The sequence below is a fragment of the Hemiscyllium ocellatum genome, chromosome 8 (genome assembly GCF_020745735.1).
Source record: "Hemiscyllium ocellatum isolate sHemOce1 chromosome 8, sHemOce1.pat.X.cur, whole genome shotgun sequence".
Taxonomy (NCBI): domain Eukaryota; kingdom Metazoa; phylum Chordata; class Chondrichthyes; order Orectolobiformes; family Hemiscylliidae; genus Hemiscyllium; species Hemiscyllium ocellatum.
Window position 1 is genome coordinate 33,618,972 of NC_083408.1, and position 19,716 is coordinate 33,638,687.

At 44.1% G+C, this 19,716-nt stretch overlaps 1 protein-coding gene across 2 annotated transcripts in view; it reads left to right on the plus strand.

Annotated features, from left to right (window-relative positions):
- ltk (leukocyte receptor tyrosine kinase) overlaps positions 1-19,716 on the plus strand; it is a 177,444-nt gene that overhangs the window by 94,077 nt on the left and 63,651 nt on the right. For both annotated transcript variants that reach the window (XM_060828804.1, XM_060828805.1), the window contains exons 6-9: positions 2,745-2,876; positions 3,741-3,897; positions 5,045-5,227; positions 9,925-10,023. In XM_060828804.1, the coding sequence (XP_060684787.1) occupies positions 2,745-2,876; positions 3,741-3,897; positions 5,045-5,227; positions 9,925-10,023 (571 nt within the window). The remainder of the gene's footprint in view (positions 1-2,744; positions 2,877-3,740; positions 3,898-5,044; positions 5,228-9,924; positions 10,024-19,716) is intronic.

The window sequence follows — 19,716 nt, forward strand, 5'->3', positions numbered from 1 at the left end:
TTAGGTTAAGTGATTCTTCCAGACATTCTTACATGGACCTTGAAGCTGTAGTGGTTAAACTTGAATAGCCACACCGTAGCTGTAATAATCTCACCCATATAAACAGCAGAATGTCTTTATCACCAGATATTACCTTTAACATAGTCTATGAATTTATTTTATAATATGACTTTTACTTACAGCCAGAAGAGAGAGGTGGTAATTGTTAGGCACTGGCCATAATGTTTAAATCCTTCTAAGATGCCCAAAGGATGCTGGAAGAGGAGAACTGCAAATGCTACCCTTTAGTTTGAAATTAGATTTAAGGATAAATGCAGAAACTACAGGCCTGTCAGTTCAACCTCATTGGTTTTAGAAATGATAATCTGAGGCAAAATTAATTAAAAACAGCCAGCATGTTGAAGGCAGACTATGAATAATTAAATTATTTTGAGTTTTTTGATGAGGTAACTGAGAGGGGTGGTGAGTATAACGCTGATGATGTGTTGTATGTCGACTTTCAGAAGGTATTTTGCAAAGTGGCAGATTGTAGAATGGTAACAGCACCAAAGGAGGCCAATTCAATTTGTTGTGCCCTGCCCTTTTCTCTGTTAGTGCTATTTGCTAGTTCTCCATTTTTTACTCATTGTTGTGGAAATTGTTTTCCTTTCAATAAGTATCCCATTCTGTTATGAATGCCTTGGTTGAATCTGTCTCCATCACTGGAGTCTCTGGCAGTATGTTTTAGATACCTACTACCTTTTTTAAAATTCATTCATTGGATGAGGGCATTGCTGGTTAGGCCAGCATTTATCGCCCATCCCTAACTGCTCAAAGGGCAGTTAGGAGTCAACCAGATTGCTGTGAATCTGGAGTCACACGTAGACCAGATTTCCTTCCCTAAAGGACATTTGTGAATAAGATGGGTTTTTCCAACGATGATCATTAGACTCTTAATTCCAGATTTTGCTTTTAATTGAACTCAAATTCCACCATCTACCATGGCAGGATTTGAACCTTAGTCCCCAGACCATTATATGGGTCTCTGGATTAACAGTCTAGTGTTAATACCATGCCATCGCCTCCGCCTGCTGTATAAAAATGGTTTTCTTCATATTGCCATTAATTCTTTCACCAAATGCCTGAAATTGGTGTCCCCGTTTCCTGATCCTTCCACCGATTAGACCAGTTTGTCTTTACCTCCTGTCCAGGCCATTCATGATTTTCAATATCTCTCTCTCACATCCCCACTGAATAAGGCCATGAGATGAATGGGCAGGAGTAGTCCATTCAGCTCTTTGGGTCTGCTCCCCTATTCAATGAGATTATGGCTAATCTGATAATCCTCTACTCCACTTTCCTGCCTTTTTTCCATAATCCCGTGATTTCTTTTACTGATTAAAAATCTGTCGCAGCCTTGAATTTGCTCAACAGCTCAGCCCTCTGCGGTCAAGAATTCCACAGATTCATCTCTTCGCTTGCTGGCCTTCCCTTCCCGTTCCTGAACCCCTCTGTCCTGCCTCAGAATTGAGAGGCTAATTGTGGTGGTCCATAATTGATCATTTAAGGGCTTCACTTGGAGGACAGGTGGATGGGCCACCTTCGGCCTCACACCCCACTTGTGGAAAGGTCAGAGTCAAGCTGAAGGACAATGGGAAGGGCACCTGAAGAATTTTATGCTTCCCCAGCCCATAACCCGGGTTAGACAGCCACATCACTACTCCATTGTTGCTATTGCAGTTTTTCGTTAACGACTTCTATTGCTGTAAAAAAAAACAAACTGAAACGATCTTCATTTTGAACAAGGGCATCAATTGCTTTGAATAGAATGAGAATAAAATCTGCTGTAAGATCTCACAAAGGGTTGCCCGGAGTTAGCGCCATCTTGAGTCTCCCATGAAGATGCAACGGTCGAGAAGGCACACAACGCCTCTTCTTCAGGTGGTTAGGAAATTTGGCATGTTCATAAGGACTTTCACCAACTTTACAGAGGTTACACTGCATAGAAGAAAGCATTCTATCTGGGTGCACCATAGAAAGCATTCTATCTGGGTGCACCATAGAAAGCATTCTATCCGACCTGGTATGGCAACTGCGCTGCCCAGGACCCTAAGAAACTACAGAATGTTGTGTGAACAGCCCAGACCATCACGGAAGGCCACTTATACTTGTTGCTGCTGAAAGGCTAACAACATCATCAAAGATCTCTCCCACCCTGGATAATACTCTCTTCCATCAGGCAGAAGATACAGAAGCTTGAAGACACACACACACACACACACACACACACACACACACACACACACAGTTCAAGAACATCTTCTTCCCTGCTGTTACTAGACTGATGAATGGACTCTCTAACTTCAAATAATATGGATCTTGCTAATGTTGACCTTGCGTTGCACATCTCCTGTGCAGTGTAACCTCTTTGCCTCACTCTGTCTAAGCAATCTATGATCTGTGTGTCCTTGTTTGCTAAGGTTTGCCTGTACTGCTCACAAAACAAAGCTTTGCACTGAACTCAGATACGTGTGACTGCAATAAATCAAATCAAATCAGGTAGAATTGGATGGAATTGGCAGCACCAAAACAGGCCATTCAGCCCCACTGGTCCATGCAAGATTTGTGCTCCATACGAGTCTACCCTGGCACATATCCTTCAATCTGTTAAATGCATATCTGTAAATGCACATATTAAGAGAAATAAATGACAGTCTGTAGAATGGCTGCAGTGCGATGTTAGAATCTCTGCATCTCTCCTTTAGAAAGATGAGATGACTCAAAAGATCTGCTTGGGAGAATCTTCCATCATCGAAGATGAATACAGCGCGAATAATGCCATGTCAGAATGGGCCGGAGGAGGAGGTGGTGGTGGAGGGGCAACTTATATCTTCAAGGTATGCAGGATCTGTTTGGAGAGATGTAACAGTGCACCTTCGAAAGAACCACAGTTCAACTTTATCTCATGCTGAGAAGCCTCCTAGAGTTTTCTGCCCCACATTTCAGGTGCAGCTCTTGGGTTCCCGAGGGCATATAGTATGTATTCCAGCAAGAACCCTGGCAGATCTATAGCTGACCTTCTCAGGTCCTTTGATCACTGGTGACTCAATAGCATGATCCAACTGGTGTTGCTTGTTTGACTGATTGAAGGAGAGAGAAGATGAAAGCTGTGTATTTATGTAATACCCACCACAACCTTGGGCTTCCTAAAGTACTCTACGACCAGTGATGTACTGCAGGCATGCAGTACAAAACACAGTAGCCAAATTACACTCTGCAAATTCCCATAGTCAGCAATAAGGCAGAATCTAGTTAAACTGCATTGTTAACAATATTGGTTGTGGGGTATCCGCGAGCCACCAGGACTCCCTTGGGTCCCTTCAAAATCCTGCTGTGGGATCTGTTATGTTCACCTGAGAGGACAAATGGAGTTTACGTTTAATCTCCCAATTAAATAAGGCACCTCCAAACACACAGATGATGGACTCCAATTTCTGGAAATGTCATGAATAAGGTTGCTACCACTGAGCCCCAGTCAGAATTGATAGTTTTGCTGCTAATCATGGAGAACAAGATACAAATGATTCGTGAAGATTATTAGAATTGATTTCAAATGAGATTATTGCTCGAAAGGACAGCGAGTGGGTGGAGCGCTGCATTGATCTCTTTGTGCACATTCAATGGATTTCACTTAATGGGAATTTAGCACTGTCCGAACTATAGAATAGAGAAACTTATTTGTTGCATTTTTGTGAACACAGATGGAGAATGGGGTCTCAGTGCCACTGTTGATTGCTGCAGGAGGTGGTGGTAAAGCGTATTTGGAGGACCCAGATGCCATTATGGATGATCTGATGGTGGAGCAGTATGAAAATGATACGTCAATGCCTGGATACAATGGACAACTAGGGGCAGCAGGTTAGTGGAGGGAGAAAAAAAGACTTGTGATCTAGTACCATCATTCCCAGAACAGGTAACTTGAAAGATATTTTGCTTAGAGATGTTCAATTATCTTCTAAAGCCTTAAAGAGAAGATCCAAGCCAGGCTGCGGTATGGCTTGGAGGGGAACTTGCAACCATGCATCAGTTATCCTTGACCTCCAAGTTGGTAGAGAGTGTGGGAAGGCATTGAAAGAGCTTTGGTGCGTTAGCTCAATTACATTTGCTCGATAAGGTCTCAATTGAAGCTCAGCCAGCATAAGCTGCATGTGGGTGGTTTTGTCCAACCTTCCCATGCAGGTACAGCAGGAGGTGAAGAAGCTAAATGGTATGTTGGCCTTCATAGTAAGATGATTTGAGCACAGGAACAGAGGTGTCTTGTTGCAATTGTACAGGGCCTTGGTGAGACCACACTTAGAGTATTGTATACAGTTCTGGTCTTCTTATCTCAGGAGGGATATTCTTGCTATGGAGAGAACAAAGGTTTATCAGACTGATTCCTGGATGGTGGGATGATGAGAGACTGAAGCAATTTAAACTATATTCAGTGGATTATAGAACAATGAGTTGGGGGTGGTGGTGGTGGTGTTGGTGAAATCTCTATAACATTATAACAGGTAGACAAGGTAAAAGTAGGAAAGATGTTCCTTATGACTGGCAAGTCCAGAACCAGGGTCATAGTTTAAAGTTAAGGGGTAGATTATTTAGAACTGAATTGAAAGACACCCACAGAGCAGTGAGTCTGCAAACTTCTCAGTCACATAGACAGGTTGACGCCAAAACATTGAATGTTTTCGAGAATGAGATAGATATAGTTCTTAGGGCTAAAGGGATCAAGCATTATGGGGAGAAAGTGGAATCAGGGTAGTGAGTTGGATGATCAGCCATGATCATATTGAATGATAGAGCAGGCTCAAAGGGCCGAATGGCCTACTCCTGCTTTTATTTTCTTTGTTTCTTTGTCTTTGGGCAGGAAGTCAACTTTACTGCTGCTGGATTTTTCAGTCATGTCTGAATAAAAAGGAGAAGACAGACTTGATTGAAGTGGACAAATTAAGCAAGGGTTGCCCGTAAGGTTGGTGGAATCTCTTATCTAATTTATTTGTTTATGCCTTCATACCTGCAGGTGGAGGTGGAGGTTGGAATGACATCACCAAACATCCTTGGGCAGGGAAGTCCCTGATGGAAGGTGCCAGTGGGGGCAGTGCGTGTCCCAAGGCTCTGAAGAAGCTGAAGTGGACAACTCATGGAGGCTTCGGAGGGGGTGGTGGGGCTTGTACATCGGGAGGAGGAGGTGGTGGATACAGAGGTAAGGCCTGGCAGGCCTGTACTGTGTGATGAAGCAAAACAATACAGATGCTGAAAATCTGAAATTTCGACAGATAAAACATTCAGCTGGCCAGACAATACTTGTGGAGAGAGAAAATCAAAGTTACCCCTTCAGGCCAGTGGCCATCTCTTAGGTCCAATGTATCCTATTTGCTTACATGAATCTTTGGGATACCTTTGAGTTGTACATGAAGATAGAGGGATCGTACAATCCCTACAGTGTGGAAGCAGGCTGTTTAGCCCATTTAGTCCACATTGACCCTTCAAAGAGCACTCCACCCAGACCCACATCCCCCCCACTATCTCTGTACCCCTGCATTTTCCATGGCTCATCCACCTAACTTTCACATCCCTAGACATTATAGGTAATTTCCTCATGGCCAATCCACCTAATGTGCACATCTTTCGACTGTGGGAGGAAACCCAGAGGAAACCCACTCAGAAACTGGGACAATATGCAAACTCCACACAGAACGTCACCTGAGGCTAGAATCGAATCAGCGTCTCTTGCACTGTGAGGCAGCAGTGCTAACCACTGAGCCACCATGCCACCCATGAATAATGTTTTTCCATCTCTACTTGCATTCAAACTTTAAGGTCCTGTGTTCTTTATTTTTCTGAAATCTACAAATTGATTAGGAAGTTATCTTGGGTGCTCCCATCCAAATATCCCCAGTTTACCTTTGTAGTGCTGGCAGCCATTTTGACCAACCCCTGTGACAGCAATGAATGGGAGGTCTGTCTTTATCCTGATTTCCAATGGACTATTTGGACTTGAAGCCAAGTGCCACTTAATTTGGTGCCCCACAGAACACACAGATCATGCTGCAAGGCAAATGTTGGTATCACCATCATTTTCTGAACAAACAAACAACATTGCAATGCAAACAAGAACAAGCAAGGTAAACAATTAACAAGAATTCAGGCCTGTACGATTAAAACAGTGCAGCGGGTTGACATGGACAGTGCAGATTTATTTTTGAGATGCTTTAGATGTGTTCATCGTAAATGACAGTATTATATTCAAAAAGTGTGGTGCTGGAAAAGCACAGCCGGTCAGACAGCATCTGAGGAGCAGAAGAGTAAAATTTCTGATGAAGAGCCTATGCTCGAAAAATCGACTCTCCAGCTCTTCGGATCCTGCCTGGCTGGCTGTGCTTTTCCAGTACCTCACTTTTTGATTCTGATCTCCAGCATCTGCAGTCCTTACTTTCTCCCAGACAGTATTATCTTGTCAGTTTAATATGTAATGTTACAGCTCACTGGTTATTAAAACTTCTTTTCAGACAAGTTGTTTGTATCCAACTGAAAAAACTACTACCCTCCTCCACATTGCCACCATCACATGAAGGATTTGTACCCCCACCCTTGTCATTTCTGTCTAGTCTTCAGAATAGCCATGATGATTGTTCTCTGCCCATTTCTCTATGCCTTGCAGTTGTGCATCTTCCTCTTCAATTACATTTTCAACATCAATTCACAATGACTAAGACTTATAGAATCACACAGCATGGAAACAGACTCTTTGCTCCAACCAGTTCATGCTGACCATAATCCCAAACTGAACTAGTTCTACTTGCCTGTGCTTGGCACGTATTTCTCCAAATGTTTCACATTCATGTACTTATTTAAATATCTTTTAAGCATTGTAACTGTACCCATATCCATCACCTTTCTCTGGCAGTTCATTCCACACTGACTGTAAAACAAAAAAGTTGTCCCTCATGTCCTTTTCAAATCTTTCTTCTCTCTCCTTAAAAATATGCCCCCGAGTCTTGAAAACCGCCACCATAGAGAAAAAAAAAACACCTGCCATTCACTTTATCATGATTTTAAAATCTTTATAAGGCCACACTAAGCTCCAGTGAAAGGTTCCAGTCCAACAGCCTCTCCCTATAATTCTTCTCCCTCTCCTTCCATTCCTGGCAACATGCTGGTAAATTTTTTTCTGAGCCCTCTCAAGCTTGATAGTATTGTTCCTCACCTGTATAACCTCAACACGACTTTCCAACTCCTATACTCAAACGCCTAGGCAAGAAGGCATGTGATGGGGGGGGGGGAAATACACAAAATGGTTTTTATTCACTTGCCTTATTTGCTTAAAACAAGGCCTTGTACTCTTCCCAAATGGTCCTCAAACAGCTGTTGTTCCTCAAAGTGTGAGTTCTTCCACCATCGTCACTGAAGGTTAATGGATTCCATTTCTGGCCATGACTTGTAACCTTCAGCATGGGACTCTTACCTGGATCTGGACTGATTCAGAAAAGTGCAGGGATGATCACGTCAGGTGACCTTGTTTCCAAGTGGCAGCTCTGACTTGGAAACAAAAAAATGGTTCTCTAACTGGGAGAGGGAGGGATAACTGATCCATCGATTTTTTAATTTTTGTTACCCTTCTGAAATGCTCAAAACACTCCCATCTTCCTCAGTAGATTGGGTGACCACTATGCAGAACACCTATATTTTGTTCACAAAAAACACTCTGAGCTTCCAGTAGCCTGCCCTTTCAACACACCACCATATTCTCTGGCCAACGTCTCTGTCTCAGGCTTGCTGCAGTGCTCCAGTGAAGCTCAGCGCAAGCTGGAATAACCGCACCTATCATCTACTCCTTAGCCCCTCCCCCCCACCCCCACCCTATCTTCTGCATAGGAAACCAACATTTTCCTAGCTACAGTCAGTTCCAAAGAAGGGTCACAGGACCCAAAACAGATGTTGCCAGATCTGCTGAGCTTTTCAAGCAATTTCTGTTTTTGTTTCTTTCTTTATCGAATTAGCTTTATGGGATCCGATCCTTCCTCAGGTGCTGATAAATATATACCTTCACAAGCTGAGATGTTGTCGAAAACTTTGGAATTAGAGAGCAGAAGGCTAAAACACAACATCTCTATCCAGGTGCACTGGCAAACTATCTCCTTGATGATATGGACATAATAATAATGAGAGGTTACCTGACTGAAATAATTCTTAGGGACCTTGACAGGGTAGATAGGGAAAGGTTGTTTCCTCTTCTTAGAGAGTCTAGCACCAGGAGGCATCATTTTAGAGTAAGGAGCCACCCATTTAAGATAAAGATAAGGAGGAATTTATTTTCTCAAAATATAGTGAATCTGACACTGTTTCCTACTGTTGAGGCTGCTTCATTACATATATTCAAGGTTCAGAAAGACAGATTTGTAATCATGAAAGGAATTGATTGTTATGGGGGGAGAAAGCAGGAAAGGATGTTGTGGTTCTGTCGCCGAGCTGCAATTTTTGTGTTGCAAACGTTTCGTCCCCTTTCTAGGTGAGATCCTCAGTGCTTGGGAGCCTCCTGTGAAGCGCTTCTGTGCTGATTCCTCCGGCATTTATAGCGGAAGCGGCAGATTCAAACCACTACAAATGCCGGAGGAATCAGCCCAGAAGTGCTTCACAGAAGGCTCCCAAGCACTGAGGATGTCACCTAGAAAGGGGACGAAATGTTTGCAACAAAAACTCCCAGCTCGGCGAACAGAACCACAACAACGAGCACCCGAGCTACAAATCTTCTCCCAGACTTTGAGCAGGAAAGGATGATCAGATCAGCCATGATCTCCTTGAATAGCAGAGCAGATTCAATGGGTTGAATGGCCTACTTCTCTTCCTGTGTCTTATATTTTATGACATTAATGTTTTTGAATAATCTGGAGCCGAGCAGAAAGAAGCCCGACTTCAAAAGAGAAGCTGACAGGTCACACAATATGCATAATAACCCTCAGAACTCATTGCCAATTAAATGTTTTTGAAGCATAATCATTGCTGTAATGTAGGAAATGAAGCAGGCAATTTAACCGCAGAATATTGCCAATGTGCAGCAACGAGCTGACAGCCTGTTAATCTGGTGACATCAGGATGTCATCCCCCAGTTCTTCTTTGAAATAATACCACAGGAAATTTACCACCCACCTGAAAAAGCCATAGAGACATACAGCACGGAAACAAACCCTTCAGTCCAACTTGTCCATGCCGACCAAATATTCTGAATTAATCCAGTCCCACTTGCCTGAATTTGGCCCATATCCCTCTTAAACCCTTCCTATTCATGTACCTATCCAGATGCCTTTTAAATGTTGTAATTGTACCAGCCTCACCACTCCCTCTCACAGCTCATTCCATACACACACCATCCTCTGTTTGAAAAAGTTGCCCATTCGGTCCCTTTTAATTCTTTCCTCTCTCACCTTAAACCTATGCCCCCTGGTTATAGACTTACCTACCCTGGGGAAAAGACCTTGGTGATTCACCCTATCGATACGTGATTTTCTGAACTTCTATAAGATCACCCCTCGGCCTCCTAAGCTCCGGGGAAAATTAGCCTCTCCCAATAGCTCAAACCCTCCAACCTGGGCAACATCCTTGTAATTCTTTTCTGAACCCTTTCAAATTACGCAACATTTTTTTCTCTAGAAGGGACACCAGAATTGAAAGCTGCCTCATCTGAAAGGTGGCATATTCAGTGGTACAGCGCTGACTGAACGCAGGCTAGGTGCTCAAGTAATTAAAGGGAGAGGTTGAACTTACAATGGTCTGACTCAGCGGTAGGAATGCTACCACTGAGGCAAGGCTGACATTTTTCAAATGCTGCCTTCAAGGGAAAATGTAGTTAATTTACTGTGTGACTAATAAGTTTGAGGTTCTCTGCTTCTGTGTTTTTTTCAGGGGGTAATGCGTCATTAGCTGATGGGATCACAGCGGATGGCTACGATGGGATTTCGTTTGTCAATCCAGCCGGAGAGATCTACCTTCACCCATTGGCAGGTGAAGAGAAATGAAGGGCAACGAATCCAGGCTTAGTTTCATGTTAAAGGAAAACACATTTCAAAAAAGCCTCGTGCATTTCAAAGTTGACTTACATTTATTTGGGTATCTGTACAGGTTGTTTTGAGCAATAGTTATCCCCAGCAGCCAGCTCTCGATTGGGGATGTTCAAGCACAGTCATAGGAGCAAGGAAACCTGAGTAGACCATTTGCCCTCCGAAGTCTCTTCCATCATTCACTGAGATTATGCTCAATCCATTTCTTAGCTCAATCTCCTTGCTTTGTTTCTATATCTCTTTGTACTCTTTGATAACTAAAAACTGTCGAATTGAGATTTAATTGGTCTATTGCTTGTCATGGAGAAAGTTCTATGCTTCTACCCTTTTGTGTTAAGGAGTGTTTTTCAACTTCTCTCCTGAATGCCTTGGCTCTGAGTTTAGGGAGATGCTGTCTTTGTCCTAGGCCTTCCCAACCAATAGTTTCTGCTATTCTTCCTTTCAATTCCTTCCAAACTTCCAAAAATAAAAATCAGGTCTCCCTTTAAGTTTTATATTCCAATGAATGTAGGCTTAATTTATATTGTTGCACATACAACCTAGCCTTCAGAATCCTGAATTGGGGTGAATCTCTAGGGAGTAGTTCTGATCCTTGTAGGTGTAATTCACTGAATCTTAGGGACTTAGGTTTTGATGGAAAGTTGGGAACATGTTTGGGTCAGCAACTGACCTCTCAAGTAACCTGTCTCCTGGGTGAATTTGTGAGAGCCAACCAATTGTGAAATTGCCTCTGGGATTAATATCTGATTAGGTGTAACAGAGGAGTGAAGTCAGAAGCAACAAAAGGCCTAAGCATTTCGAGGAACATTGGCAGCACTGGCACTGGCAACACTGTGCATGTTAAGCAGCTAATCTGTAGACATGAAAGAAGTGAAATGGCTGTCAGAGGGCAAATGCAGTGCTATGTTTCCTGGATGCAACTTAAGGTGACTGTCAAAGCTTTTCTGAGAGTGGAGAAAAGGGTTCTTGCCAGGAGGTGGCAGAAGGAGTCTGGTCAGCCTCACCCGAGCAGGTGCAGCTGGGAGTCACAGGAGGAGGAGAACAGCTGGATTGTGGTGTGTGGGACGTGGATCCAGTTCAAGAAATCCATTTCAGGTTCCTCGCGATCAGGCAAGGTGAGTGCCACCCAAGTTTCATGACGGCCGTCACTGTCACATCTCCAGAGTCTTCTTGAGCACACATTGTCCTTTCTGTTTGGGACTACACATGCGAATGTCTCCCTTGATTTGTCTCTCAGTATCCATAAACAGCAAGGATACTATCCCACAGTGCAGTCCTCACTTTCGTCTCAGTGCAGTGAATCCTGTCCCACAGTGAACTGCCTCTGCCTCATCCCAACCAAGCATTGACTCCACAACAGTCCTGCCTCTTCAAATTCCTCATTTAGTAGAAAAGAGAGCAGGATCTCTCAGGACAAGCCTCAGAAATGGGAGGTGACCATCTTGACGGCAATAGGAGAAGACGTCGTGGGCATTCATAGGGTGGTATCAGTGCCAGACTGTTGCTGATGGACATAGAGGGCTTTTCTGCATAATTCTGATATACACAATATACAACACTTGCTTCAACATATGTCGTGAAGGTCACCGATATGAAACATTTAATGATCAGGAAAATGCCAGGACTTGTTCTATCTCTGTTAGCCATGTGCATTAATAATGATTGTCTTGTATTTCCCACAGGAGCATTGCCAGATGTGAAGTTAGTGATGAGTTGTTTGAATCCTTCTCCAAGAAGTTATACTCTGGGAAGCACTGGCACATGACCAATGCTCATTCCTTCCCTGGCACAGATACACTCAATGGGTCCAGCACCAGAGTTGGAGAGGGTGGCACATCACAAGAAGCAAGGATCCAATGTGTAAGAGCAAAGGCTAAGGCAGAAAGGGCCATGGTATGTCCCCTCCATAGTCTGAGGAAACGCTGTCCTGCTGAGCTGACACTCCGGGTTCATCCACTAGTGGGTACTAGTGGAGCATCAAAGGGAAACATGGTCTTGTGTAGGCACTCTCAGAGATATTGTGTTCTCCAGTGCTGATGATGATGGAAGCCATTGCAGCAACAGCTCGGGCATATGAACACGTGACTCACTCTGACTGCAAGAGTTGCCAACCCCATGGAGAATCAGATAGAGAAAGACCAACGAGCTAACGTAGGCAAACAGTAAAGACATCCAGTTGATGGCCGCAAGCATTAACCAAATGTCCACAACATTAAAATTAGGGCGACAGGGAAAATGTGCTGTAAAGGCCCAGCCAGTGAAACGCAAATCCCTCGAATGAGTAAAACAAAAATGCGGTCAAGCGCTCACCCACATTTGGCTGGCAGGGAGGCACAGGTCAGTGGTGAGAGAGAGAGGAAGTAAACGGAGCTGATGAACTTGAAGGGCTTTCCTCAAATCAGCTCTCTATTCTAGGTCAGGTGGTCACTGTGACAGAGGCACAATGCGGACTTCCATCCCCTATGACTGAGCTAATCCCATACAATTGCAGTTGGCGGTGGAGATGGGAAAGTTTGGTGGGAGTGGAAATTTGGTATAGAGAATGCAAGAGGAGCTGCAGTTTCCTCTTTTACATTCCGTCTGTTAGCTGGTGCCTGTTCTTTCATTTGAAAACTAAAAGGTTGCAACTTACGAGGAAAGTTAACTAATTCCAATTCTAGAATGTAATCAAAAATAGAAAGGACTGGACAGACAAGACAGGGTTGATGATGTGCTATGAATGCAGCATAGAATAGAATAAAAATTTTTTGTCACGTACCTTTATATGAAAAATACTGTGGTAAATTTTATAAGTCGCCCCAACAGGGTGCCTACATCAATGATAGAAGTCACACATAATAATTTTAAAAAAGTAAAATTACGACAAAGTTTATCCCAGTTCAGTTAACAGCTCCTGGGCTCAGGGAAAGCTGATTCAGGGACAGTGGAATACCCTGAAGATGTGGCTGGGTTGAGACCCGCCTCTGCCCCATGCAAGGCCACAGGATACTAGACCAGAAGCGTCCACTGAAGAAGACTGCCAGTCTGGGCCGAGACAACCACTCCTGAAATACCTAGACGGCGATAATGAAGAAGTCCTCTACATGGGGATAAGACCACTACACCAGGAAAACACCAACACACTGGGCCAAGACTGCTACCTTCTTCCTTCTGGTACCTGGGCCTAGCTGCAGACCTGGAGTCTCTGCCTGCCCTGCAGGTCTGGGCCAGGGAGTCAGCCTGTAACCTGTTCCTTGCTCACCAGGAGAACCTGGGCTGACATGGAGCTGTGCCTGACTCATCCTGCTGACACTGACGCTGCTGCTGGAGGCCAGCTCTTTCACTCACCACTTTCCAGGCTTTAAAGAAAAGGAAAAAGAAGAAATAGAGCAAAAGCAAAGAGATAGAAAGCCGATGGGAGTGAATGAGGTCAGCACTGCCTACTCGTCCGCCATCTTGTGAACAAAACATGAGAGTTTGTAGAATTCAGTGCCATCCTGATCGATTTATTTGCGGTATGCATCTACTGTTTGAGCAATTTAAGTTCAGGGTTGCTAAGTTGAAATCTGATTGCTGCAGACCATTGCAGAGCATCAGATTGTTGGGGAGTTGCATGGATTCTTTACTCTGGAACAGTCATAGCCTTTTGGTTTCGAGACTTGGGCTAGTATTCAGGTTAAATGCATCAGGTGGAATCTTTCCCAGCCCTGAACGTCGTGGCCTATGGCAAGAAATTTGGGAGAATCATGTGAGTTGTCAAGCGAGGCCTTTCTCAACATTGGAACTGACAAGTCTCTTTTTTCTAACCATGATATGGACACTGAGATGACATTCTTATGAGTTAATGATGAGAAGCCTTTTAATGAGGATTATTGCTCATTATCACCCTCGCATTACCTAATCTTGCCTCATGAATATGCACTATCTTGTTCGCCCATCTGCCAGACAGATCAAGATGCCAAGAATTCCCAGCATGAAGGCTTCCTGACCTAATCCTTGTATACTCAACATTAACATCTTCCAGCTTGTTTCTGCACTCAGTGCTGCACTTTGGAGCACACCAGCACCTCACTTCTCATTGCAGTGCTATTTCTGGGATATTTTGTAGACAGGCTGAGCACCCAGCTCACTGAATTGAACATAGAAGCTTCTCAGGGCTTCTCACTCCATCTCCTTGTGCCCTCTCATTTTGCACCTGTTATGATGTACGCAGCATCTCCATCCTGTGGGAACAAAGCACATCATTTTGTGCTTTGTTCCCACCCCCCACCACCACACCATGCCAGAACTTAAAGGTTCACAGTATTCTGTCTTGCCTTGGTGTTCAGCACAGTCACAAATCTAGGATGCTCTACCTGGTTGTTAGCATCCATCAGTCAAGGAAACGGACAATTTGCTGTCAGGCATTATCTCATTGTCACGCCTATATGAAAGACCAGTGGTCTACTCAATAAACTCACCAGCCTGTAGTGTTAGGTAAACGGTATATGTATGGGTGGGTTGCGCGTCGGTGTGGACTTGTTGGGCCGAAGGGCCTGTTTCCACACTGTAAGTAATCTAATCTAATCTAATATACATCAACCCAATGGCCTCGTCTTAATGCTAATTGGGGGTGCTGACATCAGTCAGGAATGGTGTATGGTTAGTCAAGAGCATCATCCAGTTGCGTGGGCACTGTCAGTTGGGCACAAAGGCAGTCTTCTCAGAATCTTTTCTCTGGGACATCTGAACCAAACAACACCGTCGCCCTGTATCTGAGCACTTGAACTCCCCCTCCCACGCTGCCAAGGACATGCAGGTCCTGGGCCTCCTCCATTGCCAAACTCTAACCACCTGATGCTTGGAGGAAGGATGCCTCATCTTCCGTCTTGGGATACTTCAACCATATGGGATCAATGTGGATTTCACCAGTTTTCCCATTTCCCTTTCCCCCACCTTATCCCAGTCCCAACCTCTCAACTTGGCACCGACACTCTTGAACAGTCCTACCTGTCCATTTTTCTTCCCACCTATCTGCTCCGCCCTCCTCTCTGATCTATCACTTTCACCCCCACCTAACGCATTCCCAGCTACCTTCTCCCCAACCCCATCCCCCCTCTCATTTATCTCTCAGCCCTCTCGGTCCACAAGCCTCATTCCTGATTTAGGCTTTTCCCTGAAATGTCGACTCTCCTGCTCCTCAGATGCTGCTTGACCGGCTGTGCTTTCCCAGCACCACAGTCTTTGACTCTTTTTTCTTACTGTCCTGGATTGAGACAAAGGACAGGATTGAGTGAGAAAAAGATGGCTGACATAGTTGTTGGTGCTGGTGTAGGTGAGGGAAAGGTGTCCTGAGTGAGTGAGTAGAAGGTACAGAGACCACCCACGTTTAGTATGTGGGGGGTTCAGATCGCTGAGAGTAAGTGAGTGTAAATGTTGTATGCAATAGTCAAAGTATGCAGAACTATAAATAATATTCTGAGGAAAGGGTTAGAGGAGTCGGGGGCCAAATTAAAACGCAGAACTTCAAAGCCTTAGAATAATACTGGAAATGTCCATGAAATAAAATCAACATGCATTAAAATTCCACTTATAAGGGTTCATAAAATTATATGCCAGAGCCAATGAAATTCCAGCTGAAATAGGTGTCTGTATTTCTGCTGGTCAATTTAATGGTCACTTGCCTTTAAAGGACATGAGTCCCATGATCCATCAATAATTAATCACAATTGATCTATCCTAAAGCATCTAATTTTTACATCAAAGTTGACAAGACCATTTAAAAGTACTTGCCAATAATTCCTGATTCCAGAACCACAAGTCTCACAAATTGATCACCTAATATGTTTCACATGGACTTCAGATCTCCAAACCCACACCACCACCACCACCAGCCCCCCTTCCCCCCCCCCCCCCCCCATCCCAATACTGTCACCAAAGGTCTCAATTAATACGAAATACAAAATTGAGAAAGGCACTAAATGACTGAAATGAAAGCTTTTTAATGTAATTCTGTGCTGATGTTCAATAGGTGACGACTGAAACTCATTTTTGCAGCCACATCTCATGCCTCGGTGGTGTTCACCAGTTCTGGCTTATTCCATATGGGATCCAAGTGCAGTTCTATCCCTAATATTTCAAATCCATCCAGGATTTTTGGTGTCAGTCTCTCCAGGATTGTTTCACCATTCAACTGAACACAGTCAATTGTTCTTCCTATTACCTAAGATTCACATTGAATGCCATGCATCATCACATGTGCACTTTCCACCTCTCCCTCTGGCAACACTGGTTCACTTTATCTTGTAGTTGTTCTGGTCTAGAACATAGAACATAGAACATAGAAGGATACAGCGCAGTACAGGTCCTTCGGCCCTCGATGTTGCGCCGACCGAGTCCTACCTAACCTATACTAGCCCAATAACTTCCAAATGCCTATCCAATGCCCGCTTAAATGAACATAAAGAAGGAGAGTTCACCACTGATACGGGCAGGGCATTCCATGAACTCACAACCCGCTGTGTGAAGAATCTACCCCTAACATCTGTCCTATACCTACCACCCCTTAATTTAAAGCTATGTCCCCTAGTAACACCTGACTCCATTAGCGGTAAAAGGTTCTTAGTATCTACCCTATCTAAACCCCTAATCATCTTATACACTTCTATCAGATCTCCCCTAAACCTTCTCTTCTCCAATGAGAACAGCCCCAAGTGCCTCAGCCTTTCCTCATAAGATTTTCCTACCATTCCAGGCAACATCCTGGTAAACCTCCTCTGCACTCGTTCTAAAGCTTCCACATCCTTCCTATAGTATGGCGACCAAAACTGCACACAATACTCCAGATGAGGCCTCACCAGAGTCTTATACAACTGCAACATGACCTCAGGACTCCGGAACTCAATTCCTCTGCCAATAAAGCCCAGTACACCATATGCCTTCCTCACAGCACTATTTACCTGGGTGGCAACTTTCAGAGATCTGTGTACATAGACACCAAGATCCCTCTGCTCATCCACACTACCAAGTAGCCTACCATTAGCCCAGTAATCCAACATCTTGTTATTCCTACCAAAGTGAACGACTTCGCACTTAGCTACATTGAATTCCATTTGCCACATTTCCGCCCAGCTCTGCAACTTATCTATATCCCGCTGTAACCTACCACTTCCTTCCTCACTATCCACAACTCCACCGACTTTCGTGTCATCCGCAAACTTGCTTACCCAGCTTTCAAGTCCTTCCTCTAGATCATTTATAAAGATAACAAAAAGCAATGGTCCCAAAACAGATCCTTGTGGTACACCGCTAGTAACTGCGCTTCAAGATGAACATAATCCATCAACTACTACCCTCTGTCTCCTTCCAGCCAGCCAATTCCTAATCCAAACCTCTAATGTATCCTCAATGCCATACCTCCGAAGTTTTAGCATTAGCCTACCATGGGGAACCTTATCGAACGCCTTCTGTTACATTTCGTCCTTAATGTCATATGAAACTATTCAGGAAAATAAAAATTTCCTTACAAATGCTAGGGAACACAGGTTCCAATACCTGGAATATCCTTCTAAATCTTTCTTCCCCTTCTCTTCCCTTTGACCGCCATCTCCTCTTCTGATCTCACCTCTTGCTGTGTATTCACAATATGCTCTGCTCTTCCTCTTTCCAACCCTGAGTAACCTGTCCAATCAGCTTTATTTATTTCTGCCGCACTCACCCCCACTTCAAAGAATTTCAGGCTGTGCACAATTTTGAGCTCTTGTTCAGTTGCCTTTGCCTCCCTATTTATTCCTTTAATAAGGAGTCCTCCCTTAACTAGTAGACTCTTTCACAGGCTTACAATTTTCTTTCTCCACTTGTACCTATTCCTCTGGCCTCTTGCCTGTTCTTGATCTTTTCAGTAAGAACTGGTTGTGTGATCTTGGCTGACTTAACTTTGTTGCTCCCCCACTAACTGTAAGCTATCTTTTTCTCTCTGAACTTGCTGCGCCCTGTTCCCTCTGGTCTCATTCAAACATTGTTATCAAGCAGGCTGACAAGGGTGTGCCTGGTGTTGGCTGGCTTACTGACCCCTCACATCCAGGGACAGAGGGCCAACTCTCAGACATTTCATCCTCCCTCCCCTGGACCATGACCCCAGCAGTGAAAGTCAGTGCTTTGTTTCAACGACTGTCGCTGACCTCATTTCCTCTGGAGATCTTCCTTCCACAGCTTTTCCCCTTATAACCCCCAATTTTTACTTGTACCCAAAATCCATTATGAGGACTATCCTGGTAGACCCATCTTAATTGATTTGGATAAGGGAACGAAATGTAACATCTCAAAGTTTGCAGATGATACCAGCTTGGATGGGAGGATGTAGAAATCCTTCAGGATGATCTGCACAGACAGGTTGGGTGAATGGGCAAATTAATGGCCAATGCAGTATGATTCAGATAATGTGAGGATATTCACTTTGGAAACAAAAATAAGAGTGTAGATTACTAGCTGAATGGCTGTAAATTGGGAGAGGGGAGTGTGGACCAATCGCTAAAGATAAGCATGTAGGTGCAGCAGATGGTAATGAAGGCAAATGATATGTTGGCTTTTCATTGCAAGAGCTTTTGAGTACAGGAGCAGGGGTGTGTTGTTGCAGTTAATTGGGGCCCTGGTGAGAGCACACCTGGAATATTGTGTGCAGTTTTGGTCTCCTTTTCTGAGGAAGGGTGCTCCTGCTCTTGAGGGAGTTCAGCAAAGGTTTACCAGACTGATTCAGAGGATGGCAAGATTGACGTATGAGGAGAGATTGACTAGGTTAGGATTATTTTCACTGGAGTTCAGACAAATGAGGGGAGACCTCATAGACACTTTTAAAATTCTAACTGGACTAGACAGGGTAGATACAGGGAAAATGTTCCCAATGATGGGTGTGACCAGAACCAGGCGTCACAATCTCAAGATTCAGGGTGGAGCATTTAGGACAGAGATGAGGAAACATTTCTTCGCACAGAGTGGTGAGCCTGTGGAATTCATTACCATATGAAGTACTTGATGCCAAAACATTGAATGTATTTAGGAGGTGGCTAGATATAGCAGTTGGGCATTTGGGCTCAAAGCTTATGTGGAGAAAGCAGGGTTACACTCCTGAGTTGGACAATCAGCAATGATCGTGATGAATGGCAGATCAGGCTTGAGGGGACGAATGGCCTCCTCCTGCTCCTATCTTCTGTTTTTCCAATGAGCCGTATGGATGGTGGTTGCGGTTGTTTTGTTAGTGTTGGTTGGACGAAAATGGTGTCTGTTTAAATTCAGCAAATTCAGATCTGGGAATGGGTATACATACATCCAGAGTGGAGACCGATCTGCCATTTTAATAGATCTCCAGAGTTGACATGACTCCAGGCAAACCCAGCCCAGCGCCTTGACAGGAAGGTGTGATCTTTTCTGTCTATTACTTGAGCTGCAGTATTGATGGGGGTTTCCTGTTGCCCCTCTGGCTTTGAGAGCATGCTAACCATCTTTAAATGGTCAGCCAGCCTGCCTTCTGGCCAAGAATTAGCCACTTCTAGAGCACTGTGTCCAGTTCTGGGTGCCCCGTTATAGAAAGGATATCATTAAACAGGCGATGGTTCAGAAAAGATTTACCAGGATGTTGTCAGGAATGGAGGGTCTGAGTTAAAAGGAGAGGCTGATGAGGCTG